Source organism: Fusarium coffeatum (genome assembly GCF_003316985.1).
Source record: "Fusarium coffeatum strain FIESC_28 chromosome Unknown BRIP53273_contig_345, whole genome shotgun sequence".
Taxonomy (NCBI): domain Eukaryota; kingdom Fungi; phylum Ascomycota; class Sordariomycetes; order Hypocreales; family Nectriaceae; genus Fusarium; species Fusarium coffeatum.
In genome coordinates, this window is record NW_022158134.1 from 46,175 (window position 1) to 63,589 (window position 17,415).

The 17,415-nt window shown below is 47.4% G+C and overlaps 6 protein-coding genes across 6 annotated transcripts; 3 read left to right on the top strand and 3 right to left on the bottom strand.

Moving 5' to 3' along the window:
- Positions 1-1,193: 1,193 nt before the first annotated feature.
- FIESC28_10928 (uncharacterized protein) lies at positions 1,194-5,630 on the bottom strand (the record flags this gene model as incomplete). Its single annotated transcript, XM_031165058.1, has 3 exons — positions 1,194-2,226; positions 3,207-4,433; positions 4,552-5,630. 3 exons carry the CDS (start codon positions 5,628-5,630, stop codon positions 1,194-1,196), a joined length of 3,339 nt encoding a protein of 1,112 aa, XP_031010889.1.
- Positions 5,631-6,184: 554 nt separating this feature from the next.
- On the top strand, positions 6,185-7,751 carry FIESC28_10929 (uncharacterized protein; the record flags this gene model as incomplete). The annotated part of the gene is made up of 2 exons (XM_031165059.1): positions 6,185-6,338; positions 6,385-7,751. 2 exons carry the CDS (start codon positions 6,185-6,187, stop codon positions 7,749-7,751), a joined length of 1,521 nt encoding a protein of 506 aa, XP_031010890.1.
- Positions 7,752-8,634: 883 nt separating this feature from the next.
- Positions 8,635-10,351, top strand: FIESC28_10930 (uncharacterized protein; the record flags this gene model as incomplete). Its single annotated transcript, XM_031165060.1, has 3 exons — positions 8,635-8,818; positions 8,874-9,918; positions 9,970-10,351. 3 exons carry the CDS (start codon positions 8,635-8,637, stop codon positions 10,349-10,351), a joined length of 1,611 nt encoding a protein of 536 aa, XP_031010891.1.
- A 381-nt stretch (positions 10,352-10,732) lies between these two features.
- FIESC28_10931 (uncharacterized protein) lies at positions 10,733-11,489 on the bottom strand (the record flags this gene model as incomplete). The annotated part of the gene is made up of 2 exons (XM_031165061.1): positions 10,733-11,149; positions 11,199-11,489. 2 exons carry the CDS (start codon positions 11,487-11,489, stop codon positions 10,733-10,735), a joined length of 708 nt encoding a protein of 235 aa, XP_031010892.1.
- Positions 11,490-13,261: 1,772 nt separating this feature from the next.
- On the top strand, positions 13,262-13,465 carry FIESC28_10932 (uncharacterized protein; the record flags this gene model as incomplete). Its single annotated transcript, XM_031165062.1, has 1 exon — positions 13,262-13,465. The coding sequence occupies one exon, from the start codon at positions 13,262-13,264 to the stop codon at positions 13,463-13,465; it is 204 nt and encodes a 67-aa protein (XP_031010893.1).
- A 1,156-nt stretch (positions 13,466-14,621) lies between these two features.
- Positions 14,622-16,994, bottom strand: FIESC28_10933 (uncharacterized protein; the record flags this gene model as incomplete). Its single annotated transcript, XM_031165063.1, has 5 exons — positions 14,622-15,903; positions 15,961-16,132; positions 16,274-16,334; positions 16,414-16,859; positions 16,913-16,994. 5 exons carry the CDS (start codon positions 16,992-16,994, stop codon positions 14,622-14,624), a joined length of 2,043 nt encoding a protein of 680 aa, XP_031010894.1.
- Between the last annotated feature and the right edge of the window lie 421 nt (positions 16,995-17,415).

The following is a 17,415-nucleotide window of genomic DNA, read 5'->3' on the forward strand; positions in this document are numbered from 1 at the left end:
GAAGAGTACAACTCTATTTATCTAAGTGGGGATTCAGGTTTAAGGTAGGAAAATGCTATCTGGAACTACCACTTCAACTGCGAAACTCGGTAATGGCGGCATCTGTGCAAACACCCAAATCGGGTATCTCGGAGTGTATAGCACTGGTCGTAATGCTTAATCCAGACGATGTTAAAATTCTCAGGACAAGCCCGTTAATTGATTGGCTTGGGGAACTAGATCTACAGCGGGGTCGTGGGGGATAGTCTATAATGCAGGCGTGATAATTACCTACCCCACGATTCTCCTTTAGTTGTTGATTTTCCACGTATAACAAAGGGAAAGCTCGGGGACTAACAGAAATACGAGTAAAGACCTTCTTCGGGAGACATGAACTCTATCACATTAGTATAGCCTATAACCTTTGATAGTTGATAAGCTTTATCCCGTGTATAAGGACTTTTGACTGCCTTATTATACACTGTAAGCAATGGGGCAATTGCATTTTATGAGCTTGCGCGTTTTAGCAACAAGTGGCCCCTTAGAAATAAGCTAGATACATATGAGAAGATCGATGTAGCACAACTTACTAACAAGCTAACCTGCTTTTACTAGTAAGTTTTAAGATATCTACATATCGCTACTTCTTACATATATATGATAGAGGAGCTATATTAAATAACCCTAATGCGTACCCAAGAACTATCTGGAATCACAAAATCCTCCAAAGTAGAAGGTCCAGATTGCTGTTGCTCGTCCCAGCTACTGTTGCTTTCATCTGGTGCAGAATGAACCCTCCCTGTAAGGCAGCAAAACCCAATTCGTCAGTATGTATCAATAGCCAGCTTTTGAAGCACCAAACAACCATATTGAAGCTCATCGGGCGATCTGACCTGAGCAAGTGGCGCGCAAAAGACTCGATAGCCAATAGCAACACCCTCGTCCTCACTGCAATCAGGTATGAAGTACTCTAGATCATGTGGAGTCTCGAGTCCATGCAGCCACCTACTACTGATAAAAGAGCCATAAGACTCGGCAGTGCAGTGGGAAATGTCGCCTGGTATTAATGCCACTTTCATATCCAGGTAGCCGCCCTTGACGGCACCAGTTGTATCAGACGTTGCCTGTTCACACGCAGCGTCGATAAGAAGACAAGCGGGCTCTGGCTCCCCCTTGGGTTGATGCGGATGTCTTTTTTCTGACCCCATCCACCATCAGAAACAATTACCATTGCCGTCGAGCGAGGCCCAAGACCACGAGGGCGCACGGTAGTGTATAGGTCTTCTACTCTTGCAGAAAGATGCATCATGGTGAATGATCTTGTAGTACCAGCAGAGGTCATGGAGGAGTGAATCCTGCCAAAGCCCTGCTAGATAGACACCGTCTCTGATCTGCTTGCGTCTCTGGGCCAGACCTGACAGTGCAGGTAACTTATCAGTAGCATTCGTCAGGTCGCGGTTTGTATAGTTGTTGACCACTTCCTCCCACCATACCAAAATACCTTGTGGGTCATCTGGAAGGGTTCTAGTTGATTCCTGGAAGTTATTGTGTCGGTGCCAGGGAAGGCGAGACCCGCCTTCCCGCAGTCCCATCTCACCACATTCACAGGCGAAGTGAGTTTCGCATCGCCACTCGATATCATACTTTCCAAAGTGCAGAACACGAGGGGGGAGTAGAAACTCTTGAAGGGTCCAGCCTCTCCTCTCCAATTCTGGGCTTTCTGTATAATGAGCGATTAAGCACTGCCTGACGTATGGTAATGTGCGTTGCCCATCATCAGTTGTTACTTCCACACTGTAATCATCGACAGGCTCAGTAGAAAACATGCCACTATCCATGTGGGTTGAAAGGTCGGCAGAGATGGTGAAATGCGAGTTCTGGTATGTCCCAGCCATGTTGGAGTTCTCTAGGGCAAAGTCCTGCCTTGTGATCTCGGCCTCATTAGGTGTCATATCCTCAAAGTTTTGCAGGATGCATAGAGTATCAATCCAGAGATACCTAATATCCATAGAACGACAAACTTTAACTGCATCCTGGAAGGTAGCAGGTAGGTCGTTCCACTTGATACTGTTCATGTGGTTTTGAATTGTCTTTGTTGTGGTTTTGAGCTTTTTGTGCTTACCATCGCCCCAACGATTGCTGAGGCAGACGTAAGGCTGCTCATCGCCTTGAGTCTCAATAAGCCTGAGACCATTTGCAGATCCTTCAACCACAAGCAGCCTTTTTGGTAGTGGATCTCCTGGGTGGCTAGACTTTGGGCAGTCATGGCTGGTCAGGCACTCGGACAGCCAATCGTGAGCCTGCTTAAAGCTTTGTTTTGAGTTTGTGTACCGTCCAAGACGATATTCTGTGGGAATGTGACGTCCTTCGACTGTGAGTTGGTTTCTGACTGGCTCCTCCTGTCTCTGAATATGACGATTTGATGACTTGACCCGCGCGAACTGAAGATCAGGCGACTATTATCAAAATCATTTATCACCAATTCATTGAGCTCAATCTGGATTTCGTCTTCGTCGTGGGGTGGTGGCGTTAAAAGGTCGGGAAGCCGCTCTCTTCTATACTCCAGGATAACATCTCTGTACAGACAACACAAACGACACACATTCGATGACGAATCTATGGTGGAGAAGCTATACTTCCTATAAGATGTGCCTCTTCCTCGGTGGGGGCAATCCTCTTGGGGTTGGGCAACAGGCTTGACTGAATTTAAAGTGTTCATTTTCACACTGGCCTTTATCGAGGCTTAAAAAAGATCAGCGAAATAAATAGCAATGGCAGTAGTTCAACTTCAAGAATAGGGAACAAAATTAAAACAGGTGGGTGTGAGAAAGGAAAACGATGAATTTAATTGCCTACCTGAAGTTGGGCAGCAATACAGCAACCTCATCAGGTGATATCTATATTCGGATCAATGTAAATACGCCACAGCTGTGTAGGACTACCGGGTGGGTTATACAAGGGACCGACCGACATCTGATAACAAATGATTTATGACAGGATCTCTGGAAAATACTGGATCACACTTTGATAGCTGTACTCTGATAGTATATACTACTATTCTTTCAGCTACTATTTTGCATATTTGTCTTTAAAACCTATCTGCTATTTCTCAAGGACCTGAGTGAATATACGGTGTCCACCAATTTGGGTCGTTTGTATGGTCCCTGGCGCTTTTCAGAGCATCATGTAATGCCTTCGCCACCAGGTAGTCTGTTGCTTCACCTAACCTGTTCTGTCCTAGAGCCTGATAAAAGCTCTTAGCAACATAGGCTTGAGAAGCGGCATCCGCTTTTGACAGAGATCCCAGAGCATGCCTGAAACCAGCAAGTTGGAATGCGCTGATTATGCCTAACCCTTCATCGGTTGGTGACTTGGTCTTGCTCCCTGCTGTGGGGTGTAATGTGAAGAAAGCGATTTTTGGCTTGTCTAAAGTTGCGTCATCAGATATCAACTCTGCTGTCAGCTTTCCCTCGTCAGCGCCCGATGACAGGTGCCTACCAACTTGAATGTAACTTTGGGACGGGTTGAAAGAATCAGATTGTCCGTCGCAAGCAAGATGAATGACATCAAACCTGCCCATTGTTTTCAATGTCTCTTCGACTGACGGCTCTGAGAGGGTCACCGCCGTGAAAGTCTCTCCAAGGGTTTCATCCATTTGTTGAAACGCTTCTGTAAGATCTGGGCGCTGACAACCATCTGAATCTCCGGGTGTCGTGACGATCAAAACTGAAGTCTTGTCCCCATCGTTATCACTGGGTTTGGTTCTAGCTCTTGCTTCCATCAAAGACGTAATAGATGGAATATAAGATGAGATTGCATGATCCAAAGTGCCACCCTCGAAGTTTCCTGCTGCGTGAAATGGAAACCCACTGGCGATGCCCGTCCCTATCCACCAAATCCGAGGAGTTGGCGACGATGACTGCAACCCTCCAATTTCCTTGAGGATAGGTTCAACACAAGCCGTCCATAGCCAACTCAGAAACTGTGTGTCGTACAGATCGTGGGGGTCCTCATCACTCTCTATCTCTTGCTTATCCGAGCCTTGGGGCTTCTTTATGCGACTGAAAGTCTTCAGATACCTATTCAGAAAAGGTTCCCCTGAGGGGGTTGCTTTCGGTAGGTTGAGGGATCTGACTCGTTTTTCAGACGTTGAGATTATGATAGCATCACTGCTCGGGGGAGTGATATTCACTATCACGATGGACCCGTCAGTGACTCCCTCAAGCAAGTCGTCTAACTTTGGCAACTTAAGAAATTCTTCAAAATCCGGTTCGCGCCGGATTAGCCCAAGGTAAAAGGCATGGTCGTGATCAAAGTCCTGAATTTCAGACACAATCCGGTCCTTGAAAGTGACCTGTTCCATGGTCTCTATAGGCTGGGCGGCTTTAGATCGTAACTTGTCGAAGGTTTTTGCCCAAGTCACCTCCTTCTGTTCCAGGCGAGACAGTTTCTTTCTGTACTTGAACAAATGGTAAAGGATGATTTCACGACTGAACTCAAAACTCAATGCCAAGAAGCGCTTCCTCCTCTTTTCCAACAAGAAGTGATAGGGAACAAGTTTCAGCAGCGAACCTTGACATCTGTTCGATGGCGTGCTGCTGGTCCTGGCGTGGGATACTTGGATGGGAGGCCATAGGTAGTAACTGCAATGCCTTTTGGGCAAGCGTGTTTGCTTCATCCAACTTTCCAAGAAACTTGAAAATACGGATAGCAGCTCTCGCCCCCTCAATTCCAAGTAGTGGATGTGCAAGGCTGTCTATCTGCAAAGCTGCACCGATATCAGCGCAGGACGCCATGAGTTCCACCTGGTCGGGATCATTGTCATCCCTAGAGATCTCGAACTGTCGAAATAGCATAATCGCAAGGTTGGTCAGGAATCTCAGTTGATTCAAGTTGTCTTTGCATAATAGACTAATAGCGAGTTCTGTCTTTTCGATTGCGGCTAGAAGATCATTCGTGTCGCCCCTTTTTTCGTAGCTTCGTAGTAGCCAGGCCCCGAGATTAGCTATCCTGGCAGGTATCTCGGGGTTCCCTTCGGGAGTCGCAGAAACAGCGTCTCTTGACAATGGCAATCCAACGCGAAGAATTTCTGGATCCTCTTGCACTTGATATTTCTTGAAAAGGTGCCCCGCAAACTCATGCAGCGGGTTTGCTCGGTCCTTAACATCCATCGGAACAAACGGTAGCGTCCGCTTCGAATATGAGGCTGCTAGTTCTATATCCCTCCAGTTTCCCAACTTTTCATATAAGAGTAGAGTACCGGTGCGCAATATAAATGGCAGTCTCACCGAAAGTCCCTCATGCTTAGCATTATCAGGCTCCTCGAAGAACACTTGCCAGCAGATAGTGATGGCTGCTCTAAGGTCTTCCGGATCGTTAGTCTCGCTGTAACGTGAGGAGACATCTCCGTGCAGGTGTTCGTCAATAAGTAGGTACCAGAGAGATACTTCTTCGGACAAATTTAGGGTGCGAAATAGCAGCATCTTGTTTCGTAACGATGCCCGGAGGTCATCAGTGTTCCCGGTTTGCTGATACCGGGCTATTAGTAAGTCTGCCAGCTTTTCAAGAGACCTTCCTCCAGCTTCATCTTTTTCTGGCTCTGGCGGTATGCTCTTAGTAGCCTCCAAGATGTCTTGATCGAGTTTTTCCATATTGGACGTTGTGTGGACCCAGTAATTGTTGTCAGTTATAAAGAATAAATATCCCGCAGAGGGAACATTGACAATGCGGGGGTAAGCTCAAACTGTTCTGTATGTCCTTGGTAAGCCTCTGTGCCAGTTGCTAACGTGGTTTGAATGCTAAATAATGCACCGATACTAAGCGAGAATGTTTTTAATCCCATATCGTGATTTTCGCCTTGCTTTACTAAAAGTCTAATTCAATCTATTTAACACAGCCGTTTTACGAAGAATCTTTCACCATTTTGTTTCTTTATCGCTCCTCAATCAGGCTACCCTAGAAGCCAAGACCACAGCATAGCATGACCCCATCACTAACACAAATTTCCCCTCACTTGTACAATTCACCCATCGGATAAAATCTCCTTTCTGCAGCGATTGGACGGCTAAATACAAAAACTGCGAAGCAACCCACTACACGATGAATCAGTCCACAAAGCCCAGACCTTAAGTATCAGCCAGATTCAGCTTAACTTGACCACCAACAACTGAACAAAAGCAAAAGCGTACAGATAGCGCAACCAACCATGTCGCCGATTAACCCCATCCTCCCTGGCTTCTCGCCTGATCCATCCATCGTCAAGTTGGATGAGTGGTATTTCCTTGTCAATTCCACGTTTCACATGTTTCCTGGTATTCCCGTTTATGCCTCTAAAGATCTCTTATCGTGGAAACAGATTGGTAAGATATTTATGAGATTTATTGGATGGTAGCTAAGTGAGTGAAGGAAATGTCATCTCAAGACCGGGACAGATTAGTTTGGCCAAGTCGCCTACAGAAGTCAACCCTCTTCCAGATGTCGGCGAAGTAATGCTCGCCACTGGAGGTCTCTTTGCGCCTACCATTCGCTACAAAGATGGCACATTCTACGTCGTCTGCACCAATGTCGTGCGAACCCTTGGCGAAACAGATGTTCTGGAGAATTTTATCTCTTCAACCAAAGATATCTGGTCAGGCCAATGGAGCGACCTCGTCAAATTCGAGTTTGACGGTATTGACCCTAGTATTCTTTTCGACGATGATGGCAAGACGTACATCCAGGGATCTAAATCTCCAGGCCCAATGACCAAGATCGCTCAAATTGAAGTTGATCTTGAAACAGGTCGTGCGCTGTCGGAAGAGAAGATTCTTTGGGAGGGTACCGGTGGTGTATACCCTGAAGGGCCTCACATTTACAAACGAAACGGATGGTACTGCCTCATGATTTCTGAGGGTGGAACTCACGAAGACCATATGATCACCATGGCCCGATCGCGTAATGTCTGGGGTCCTTATGAGCCGTGCCCCAACAACCCGATCTTGGTACCAGCGAGCAGCGATATGTACATCCGCCACACAGGACACTGCGATGTTTTCGAGGACGAGAAGGGACAGTGGTGGGGAGTCTGTCTTGGTGCAAGACGTGACAAGGAAGGACGATACAATATGGGACGAGAGTCGCATCTTACTATTGCCCAATGGACGGACGATGACTGGCTTAAACTCGACTCTGTTCCAGCGACGATTGATACATCACGACTCGCTCAGACAAATGCAGTACAGAGTCTGACAGCCGTGGAAGGTGTAGATTATCTCTACATCAGAGACGTGGACTTGAATAATTACAATATTGAGGGATCTAAAATCAGTCTAACCGCTTCCACGATCGATCTCTCGCATACTCACGAATCGCCTACATTCGTAGGTAAACGCCAACGCGTCCTCGACGGCCAAAGCAGTGCAACATTCAAGATCGACCAATCAAGCCCCATCAAATTCGGCCTCGCATCATACAAAGACGAGCACCGATACGTCCGGGTCTTTTACTACCCCTCCGATAAGACAGTGACTTACGAAGCCATTAACAACGCCAAGAGCATCAAAAAGACATCCACCCATTCCGTAAGCGAAGATGCAAGCAGTATTCGCTTCCGAATTGAGTACACTGAGAAGAAATATACTTTATCTTATGCAGTTGACAGCAAGGAGTGGCAATCTGTTGCGACGCTGGATTTGATCGACATGACAGGTCCCGACTTTGTAGGCCCTGTGATCGGCATTTTTGCGTTGGGTGATGGAGGGAACGTGGAAGTGACTGATCTGAAAGTGGAGTAGATAGACATGCCAAGTTTCACATGGTCTGATCAATGCAACAAGTTAGATGCGAAGGGTGAAGGGTACATTAGCCGCCGAGATGACATGAGACAAAATGATTTAGTCAGTTTATGCCATTTCAATCCAACATCTAGGCTACTCTATTCACTTTGTTAACTCGTCTTGGAGAACTCATCTGCTACCCAGTCAATACTAATCAAGTGCTGATTCAGATACCGTTGTGACGGAATCATTCCGTGCATGTCTCGTTCCCTCGCAAATGAAACCATCTCATCTCTTTTGCCTAAGATCACAAGCCAAGAAACTCCAACAATAGGCACATGACCTCTCCCAACCTGTTGGTTCTACAATCAAGCTTTCAGGCTAACAATTTACCCGGTTCTGCAACGGGTAATTCCTCGCATCCTTGCCTATCACAACCAACCACTCGGACAAATTTCTTATTATCCGGTTGTTAGTCCTCAACCTTAATCAAACACTCTCCATATTAACCGGAAGCCCCCTTCCTCTGCAATTGGTCACCCGTATAACCCCATGGGGAGGTTTTTCGCATCTCAAGGTCGGATAAAGCATATCTTGCGGGGAAGCGGGCGCTGGGAAGGCCTCGGTAAGGATAGTGACAAATTACTGAGCCGATGATCTGATTGAGATAGTATGTGGTTATCGGCATGTTTTTCTGTCGGGTTGTTTGACACGGCTGATGCATGCTGTTGGTTTGATAGACCAGGTAGGCTAAATGAAACTGTACCATCGCTCAATCTCAGAGAAGTGATATAAAGATCGTCTCCACGTCCATGTGAATCCTTCTTCCCCAGATCTCCAGTGCCAGGTGCCTCAGTATTGGTGTATCAGCAGAAGATTTGCCACTTCAATAGCCTCCAACATGGCTCTCTTTCGTCCTCCTAAGCGGACCCAAAAGGTCATCCCCGCCAAGCCTACCAAAGGCCACTTCTTCTTCGCAGGCAAAGAATTCCAACGTCTCAAATGGTGGAAGAGACGTAACATGCGAACTCTGTATTTCTACATTGTTATCCTGATTCTCACCAACACTGCCAATGGATTCGATGGTAAGTCAAGCTCTCCAGACCTTCCCACTGATTCATATACTAATTAGTGGTTTAGGTTCTATGATGAACGGTCTCCAGACTCTGTCGTACTGGCAAGAGTACTTCAACCATCCACGTGGCTCCACTCTCGGCTTCTTCAACGCTTCCATGAGTCTTGGTTCTCTCATCGGTCTTTTCATCGTTCCTTACATGATTGATCGTCTCGGTCGAAAGATGGGTGTCATCATCGGCTGTGTCATCATGCTTCTCGCCGTCGGTCTACAATCTGGAGCTCGAAACTTTGGCATGTTCGTCGCAGCACGTCTCCTCCTCGGATTCGGCGACTGCATTGTTCTTGGTTCTGCTCCTCTTCTCATCGCTGAGATTGCTCATCCGCAAGATCGTGCCGTTCTTGTGACTCTCAGTGGAGCATCTTACCACTCTGGTGCTTTTATCTCCAGTTGGGTCACGTACGGTACTCTTCAGATCAAGAGTGATTGGTCGTGGAGACTGCCTAGTCTTCTCCAGTCTATCTGCAGTGTTATCATCCTTGTTGGAATCTTTTGGATGCCTGAGAGTCCTCGTTGGTTACTCAGCAAGGATCGACATGATGAGGCGCTTAAGGTGCTGACTCATTACCATGCTGAGGATGATGTCGACGATGAGTTTGTCCAGCTTGAGTTCAGCGAGATCAAGGCTGCTATCGCTCTTGACAAGGAGGCTGGTCAGACTGGTTGGACAGATTTCCTGAAGACCAAGGGTAACCGCAAGAGAATCGGTCTCATCACCGCTCTTGGTTTCTTCAGTCAGTGGAGTGGCAATGGTCTCATCTCTTACTACCTCAAGGGTATCATGGACGCTGTCGGCATTACCAAGGCTGAGACTCAGCTGGGTATCAACGCTGGTATGAAGACACAAGGTCTTATCATCAACACTGCTTTCGCGTTCTTCATCGATTACTTCGGTCGTCGTCCCATTTACCTGACCTCGACCATCGGAACTTGTGTCATCTTCAACTTCTGGACGATTGTCTCGGCTCGATACGAGATTGATCCCAACAAGGCTCTGGGCTATGCCTTTGTCGCATTGACTTTTATCTACGGTCTCTTCTACGATGTCAAGTAAGTGACTCCCACTCATCATGATCTCTCCAGCATGCTAACATTATCAAGGTCTGGTCTCATGGCCAACTACACCACCGAGATTCTTCCCTATGGTCTTCGTGCCAAGGGTTTCACATGGCTCAACTTCTGCGTCACCCTCGCCTTATTCTTCAACCAGTACATCAACGGTATCGCTCTCGATGCCATGGGCTGGAAGTACTACTGCGTCTACTGCGTGTTCCTCGGTTTCGAAGTATACATCATTTATTTCTTCCTCATCGAGACACGATACACACCCATGGAAGAAATCGCGCAGTACTTCGATGGCGACGATGCTGTTGATGTTGGAGAGGTTGCTCGTGCGGATATGAAGGACAGAGGGATTGACGTTGATGGCGACGAGAAGGGAGCTCATGCTACTACTATTGAGAGATTGGAGAGTCAGAAGTAGATGATGATTACTCGGGGCATTGATGGGTGCGGATGGTACTTCGAGCGTCGTTGTAATGCCAGTATACCTAGTTGGAATATTGATGCTGTTTCTTGTTTCATCTATATTGGCCTCCACCTCGGTGCGCAAAGCTGATCCGATTGGTTTAACACGGACGTCCTCAATCAATTTCACACACGGTCTTGTCGGATAACTCGGCACTTGTACTTTGTCGCATAGATTTATCTATGTCCTGCACTCTAGTCGAGTGTATGCGATGAATGGTATGGACTGTATGATGCATTGCGCCAATGCCAGTATCGCGCAACACCAAAATATATATACAAGAATTTGTGGCTCTACCACAATCTCCACCAATCACATCCCCAAATCAACTCCAACTTAAAAGTTGGAAGTACCCTTAGTGATCTGACCACTCTTAAGAGCAACGTTCTTAACAATAACCTGCTTGTCGTTGACGCTAGTAACACGAACCCAAGCAGTGTCGCTGGGCAGAGTGCCCTTGAGCTTCCACATGTTGGGGTCAGCAAGGTAGCAAGCCTTCCAAGTCTTGCCGTTGTCGCTGCTGACGTCGACGGACTTGACACGGTGGGTCATGTTCTCGATGGTGGTGGCGAACCAGTACTTGGAGGCACCGCCGTGCATGTGGACTTGGAGAGGGGCGGAGCGGAGAGGGCACTCGATCCACTTCCACTTGATGCCGTCGACACCACCAGCCTTCATGTTGTTGGTGAGCTTGTTCCAGGTCTTGGGGGTCATGTCGAGATGGTTCTTGTCGCCTCCGGTTCGGTTGGTGACCTGAAGAGTTAGCAGATATCCTCAATACTGTTCAACGTCCTTGACTTACCATGATCTTGAGGGACTTGCCCTTGTAGTCGACCTGGATGCAACCACCGCAGTTGGCACCATTGTTCCAGATCTCATCAGAAACACAAGTGGTACCGTCAATGCCAGGAGGCAGATCGTATCCAACGAAGCTGCAAGCACCGTTCTGCCAGCAGTCCTCCTCAGTGCAGCCGTCAGCGTCACCGTAGCGGGTTCCCAAACCAGTGAAGACCTTGGAGGTGCCCTGGACGGCGGCGGCGTTGACAACCGTCGAGGTTGCGGCCAGAAGAGTGACGAGGTAGCTGCTGAACATTGTGATTGTGTTGAGAAAGAATGAATGTGTGATGTAGAAAAGAATGTGCTGTGAACTGAAAAGGCAATTGTTCTGTCGATGAGGAGTCAGCCTTATATAAAGCCAAGTAATTTCGTTTCAGATCAGCATTGGTCCTGTCATCTCCAATCTGACAGCATCTGGTCTAGATTTCCATTCCGTGGCCGCGTGTTTTTACCACCTCGTAATTGTAATCTCTCCACGATGAACCCATTGACTGCAACCCTGCACGTCCAATCATGCCGACTTCCGCGAGTAGGTTCACGCTAAGTGTTTCAGATTCTTCTGTCTGGGCGGAGACGCTAATTACAACAGGCGAGCGTATCCTTGTTATCGGGACATCCGGCACGAGGAAACAAGATTTGGAAGCCGTTGGAATGATCCATAATTAAGCAGGATTAAATGCGGATACAAATGGGTGTTCTATGCTTGATATGGGTTGTGAAGTCGTAGGACTTGTCAGTCTAGTAAGCGATTGAGACGGATATTGGCAGCAAGGATAAGATATGAGGCTTGTGATGTTCTTATCGATAAGCTTATCGTTTCATTAACAACTACCAAGACACAGTCCTCTTAAGCACAGAGATGGGAGACCAGAAGCTCGCTCAGTAGAAGTATCGCTAAGGTATAGTTATGACTTAACACGAGCTGAGCCCCGCTATATTGTGGTCATTTGGGCAACACGCTATGGAAGAAGACTGTTTAGTCTGTCTGTAATAGTCAATTCTCTCAGTGCTTGAAAGGCAGAAACACAACTCGCCCCGAATCAGAGCCAATAACTATCGTCGACCCAGCCAAGACGGCACAATTCTCATAATGCGTCCGATATTCTTGAGGCACCACTAGTACCCTTTCTCCATGTCTCATCACAGTGTCTCCCTGACGACTGAGATAAAAGGGCTTCGAAATAGCGTGGTTTGGGTCAATGGGGTTAGCCATACTGCCGAAATTGAAGAAGTTTTCGTTACTATACGGCAACTTATTAAACTTTTGTATTTGACAATGAAACAACAATTGGCCTGTCTCAGTATCCCAAACATGCAGTTCATTATTCGGGTTCACACAATAACGCAGAGACATAAGTCTATAGTTCGACATCGCCAGCATATCCGTCGACAGCATATCCGCGTGCCCGCTCGTTAGGGAAAAGACCTTCATCGGTTGATTGTCCGACAGCTTCAAAGTTCAATGGAGTTCTGAGTTGAAAATGCCACTTGTGAGCCATCATTGGACAGTACGACGGCCTCCGTGCTACTTCCGTGGGTTAAGATATTCATTCTGGTAAAGGTTCCCAGGTCCCAGATCTGCACAGCTGCAGCGCTCCCCTCGCATCCCACTGCAAGACATTTTCCAAGGTCATAAATCGATAGGCAACGAACTTCTCCTTCTATTTTTATCACCTTACTCCGGTGCAATGGAGCAATTTGCCAAATTTCGATGTCAGAGCAAGAACTGTTTACTGCAAAATGTGGTGCGCACTTTGCTGATACGAGAGTATAGTTAATCGGTATCTTTTTGTTGAACTTCCAGGTTTCTTTACAGACTTGACGCGAGACGTCCCAGACTTTGACATCAGATGCTGTTACTTAGAGAACTGTATTGGCGTCAACGATTAACCCGATCCACCTAACTGATGTTTCGTGATGATCCAAATCCTCGAACGAAGTTACCTCTGAAAGGTCCCAAGTTCTTATCGCGTCATCGGCGATTGATACCAAGAAACCGCCATCATGCGAAATCTTTACTCCCTCGCAATGTATGGTTACAGAGGTAGTCTTATGGTACACCAAGCCGGTCTCAAGATTAATGATCGCAAGTTTCTTCGGTTTATTGCTACCGCCGATCGCCAACCTCTGGCTCCCCAGCACCATGGTCTTAACACTGAACTCGAGTTTGAGCTTGAGCAAGCATTGCTTGGTTTCCAGAGACCAAACTCGCACTGTGGAGAGCTCCTCTAATGATGCTATGAGAGTGCCATCCGCGGAAAATTCCAAATTACGCGATGCTCTATTCCCTGCTAGAACATTCCAAGAAATATCTTGGTGTCTGTCCCAATGTGCTACAATGAGTGAGTTTCCCTCTGTGCAAGCCAGCCATTGCCCCTGCTCCGAGAGGATCGTATTGGCGAAAAGAGACCGGATGACATGTGCATATTTTTTGTCTTGAGATCCCAGATCTCTAAAATCGGTTTCGGTAGCCATAGCTCAGGTTCCGAGGCCACCTCACTCTGTACACAGAGAAGTTCACCATCGTCCGAGAACACTAGTTTATCGGTGTGCATACATACGGGCACGAACTCTGGGTAACAGGAGCCATTGTTGAGATCCCAGATTCCGGTTCCTCTAGAGGTAGATATAGCAATCTTGGAACTCTTCCATGACGCAATTTTTGCGATCCAGCCGTCTTCGGGGTTAAGGAAAAGAGTCTGTAGGCAGAGACCTGAGACTGGGTCCCAGATTTGGACTATTGCTCTTCTGGTTGCAGAAATAAAACTTCCGTTTCCGAGGAACATTATGATCTCAATGTCTCTTTGCCCCTGTAGCACCTCCTGTTCCCGGGGCCAGCAATGGGAGACATTGCAGGGTGCAGAAACCCATTCCGGGTATTGGTGTTGATCAAAAGGTTTAGGCGCTGTACTCGATTTGGGAGCGAACAGCACTCCGGAGGTCTATAGCTGCAGCGGTGTTTCAGAGATATAACAGCGAAAATAACGGATAAAACGTATCGCATCTTGACAGAATTGATGATTCTTCCCCTGTTCATCTCCCTAAGTAGTTGTCAATATCATTTCAAATTCCATAAGAGGAAAACTCACGCGAACTATACCCCGGATCTCCCCTATGATCGATGAAGAATCAAGAAGCTTTCCAATAAGACAAAGAACTTCAAGCCATCTCAAGAAGAGCTCGTCTCGGAATCCAGACAGAATTTTGTTGCAATACCCTTCATCCCTATCTCGGGATGAATCGAACGACAGTTTCAAATGATGAACCCAATACAAGCACGCATACTGAACTTCCGGTGGTACATACTTCTGCATAGTCTCAGAGTCAATACCGAAGCGACTTTTCCCGGGAGACACAAGGTCACACATGTCCTGCCTCAACTTCCGCTTCATGAGTTCAAAACAATTGATCGCAAGCGTCTTGTAGCCTTGGGCTCGCTCACTTGGAGGTCTCCAGCTGATTTGCTGACAAGGTAGTCTCTGAAGGAAAGGTGAAATAGTCTAATGGGGCTGTCATCGGACGGGACATCGATCACCGAACGTAGCGGGTCGACTTGACTAATAATCACATGTGGTTCAATGTTAAGCAACTTCGCCAGTGAAGTGATAGACAACGAGTCAGCGAGTAGAATGAACGACCCAATGATGGCAGCGAATTTGGCTATGATCTCAGCATGATCTTCTCCGGGCGAGTGACTCAAGATGAGACCCAATACTGGCCTGTACAAAGCATCATACTGGGAGTGAATCTTGGCGAATGTCTCAACAATGAAGTTAATCTTGTCATTTGGGCTTTTCGTCCAATAACGGTTTTTGATCATGCGGATGAAGGTCGCAGCAGCGATGAAGAGAGGGAGAGAACGTGAGACAATGAGCTTTGTCTTGTCGTCTCCTGGCCAATTAGGCTGCAGTTGCATGTATTCCTGGGGATGTGATCGATTATACTCGAGTACGAAGTGGGAGAGGGCGTGCCTGATGAAGGTGTTGATGTCCTGCTCAATGGTTCCTGGATCGACTCGGTACAGTACGATCTCTCGATGGAACATGGTCTTTGCAAAGTGTCCCCCGATATCCAGCTCAGGCCGACTGGTAATTGAGACCTTAATGGTAGTACAAGACGCTAAAAGTGTTAGGATCTCCCCCCTGTCATCTTCCTCACACTCGTCGAGGGCATCGATAACCAAAAGGATAGGTTTGTCGAATCCAGTAGTCTGCAGTGCAACAAGTGGCTCTTGCACCAGCTTTCGCCATTGTATATCTTTCGGAGCAACAGCGGACGAGTCATCCTGCTTAATAGCATCCACGATAGTTTGAAGCAGTGGAGGAATATTCATGGCGAGTTGGTAAGCGCTAACAGAGAATAGAAAGTGGCCGTTGCCTCTGTTTCCAGCACCCTTCTTGAAGAAGAAGGCTCCACCAAAAGAGCTCCCCTTCAAGTCGCGGGCGATGGTACGGGCAATGGTGCTTTTCCCTGTTCCAGCGAGGCCGGGCAACCAGCAGACAGTAGGAGATTTTGGATCCTCTGCCCAACTCTTGATGTCTTGGAGGACAGCTACTCGTGTACCATCAAGGCAGAAAGAGTTACTGGTGTGGTGGATATGATCGACGGCGTCTTTTGGGTCGACGAGAAGGTCTTTTAGTTGCGCTTTGGCTCGGTCTTCAGCACTTGAACTGCAAACCAATGTTAGTATACATTCCTCTTTCAGGTATGGGAGTTTCAGGACTTACACCGCTTCTTTCTTGACCACTTCGTACATATCCTTGAGGATGCCGTGACTTCTCGTACCGCGATATAGCTCACACATATAGCCCGCATCATGAAGCCGATCTTTTGCTGTGATAAGATCCTGCAGATATTCCGTGAAGTCCTCGATCCTCCAGGCGTCTGCCACGGCCTTGGCTGCCGAGCGTTGTCATCGAAGACCAAAGCCGAGGAACTTGATAGATACGACGAAGCACTCCACGATAGCCTCCTCCAGCTTGTCTTGTGTAGAGTGAGGGTTTGGTTCTGGTGGACTCAAGTGGAGTTCTTGGTAAATACTGGACTGGTATACCAAGATTGTCATTTCAGCCATGCCTTCGATGATCTTGACTCGAATATCCTGACCAGCGGTGAGGTTTTAAAAGCATGTTAGCCTTTCTTTCGCCGTCGCATCAATTAGAACCAACAAGGTATCTTACTAAGAGAAGAAACCTGACAGCAGCCCAAGGGAATGCCGCTGGGTTCGGATTCGCGCTAATAGCAACATCGCCAACAATCATAACACGGTTCAGATAAGGTACAATATCCTCCATCATATCAGCCAGCTTCCCTTTGAGCCCAACACGATTCATTTCATCCTGCAGGGTTTTGAACAAAACGGTTGCGGTGATGTCGCCATCTGCTGGATGAGAGTTCGTCGCGGTCTGTATGAGCTCGCCAAGCTCCGGACCATCATCGGATGCCTTGATTTGCGCCATGGCCTTTAGCCATAACTCCTGGAATGCATTCTGCTGCTCGGTGGTGGCACCTGAGTGCTGAGTTTGCTGTGAAGCTTGGGTTGCGGTCGGTGTTCTAGAAGTATTCGCGGGACGTAGGGTCGCTAGAGACACTGTATCTGCCGGCACAGCAACAGAGGTTCTTCCTTCTGTGGGGTATCAGTATGCGGTAGTCCTAGCCGTTTATTCCATAGAGCCTTACCTGGTATAGCGGCTGCTGGCCTCGGTGTCGGGGTGGGCTCGGCGTCGTCGCCACAACACTGGATTAGACGGCGACAAGACATCTTACTCAGTTGGTCTTCAAATCGGGCTTTTTCCCTCAGAAATCTCACTATTACTTGGCGAGATGGAAGATGGAAGATGGTCGATTGATCAAAGCCTAAGCTATGGAAGAATGCACTCCCAAGAAGAAGAGCCGCTGAAACCTGCAGACGCCTAGACAGTGACTAGCCTCGCAGTGAATACCTCCAAGAGGTTACACAGAGATTGCCTTGATTGCCAGTAGTCACTTCCTGCCAATGAAGCAACAACAGCAAGTAACAAATACCAAGTGGGGCTATCGAGTCTTCCAACTCGACTTTGGGCCACAACTTTGCCATACCATACAGCGTCACTGTCTCTGCAAAACCATAACTACGAATTAATAACAAAAAAAGGTAGAACACAACCGTCAGAAAAATGCAAAATGCGACCGAGGGGAATCGA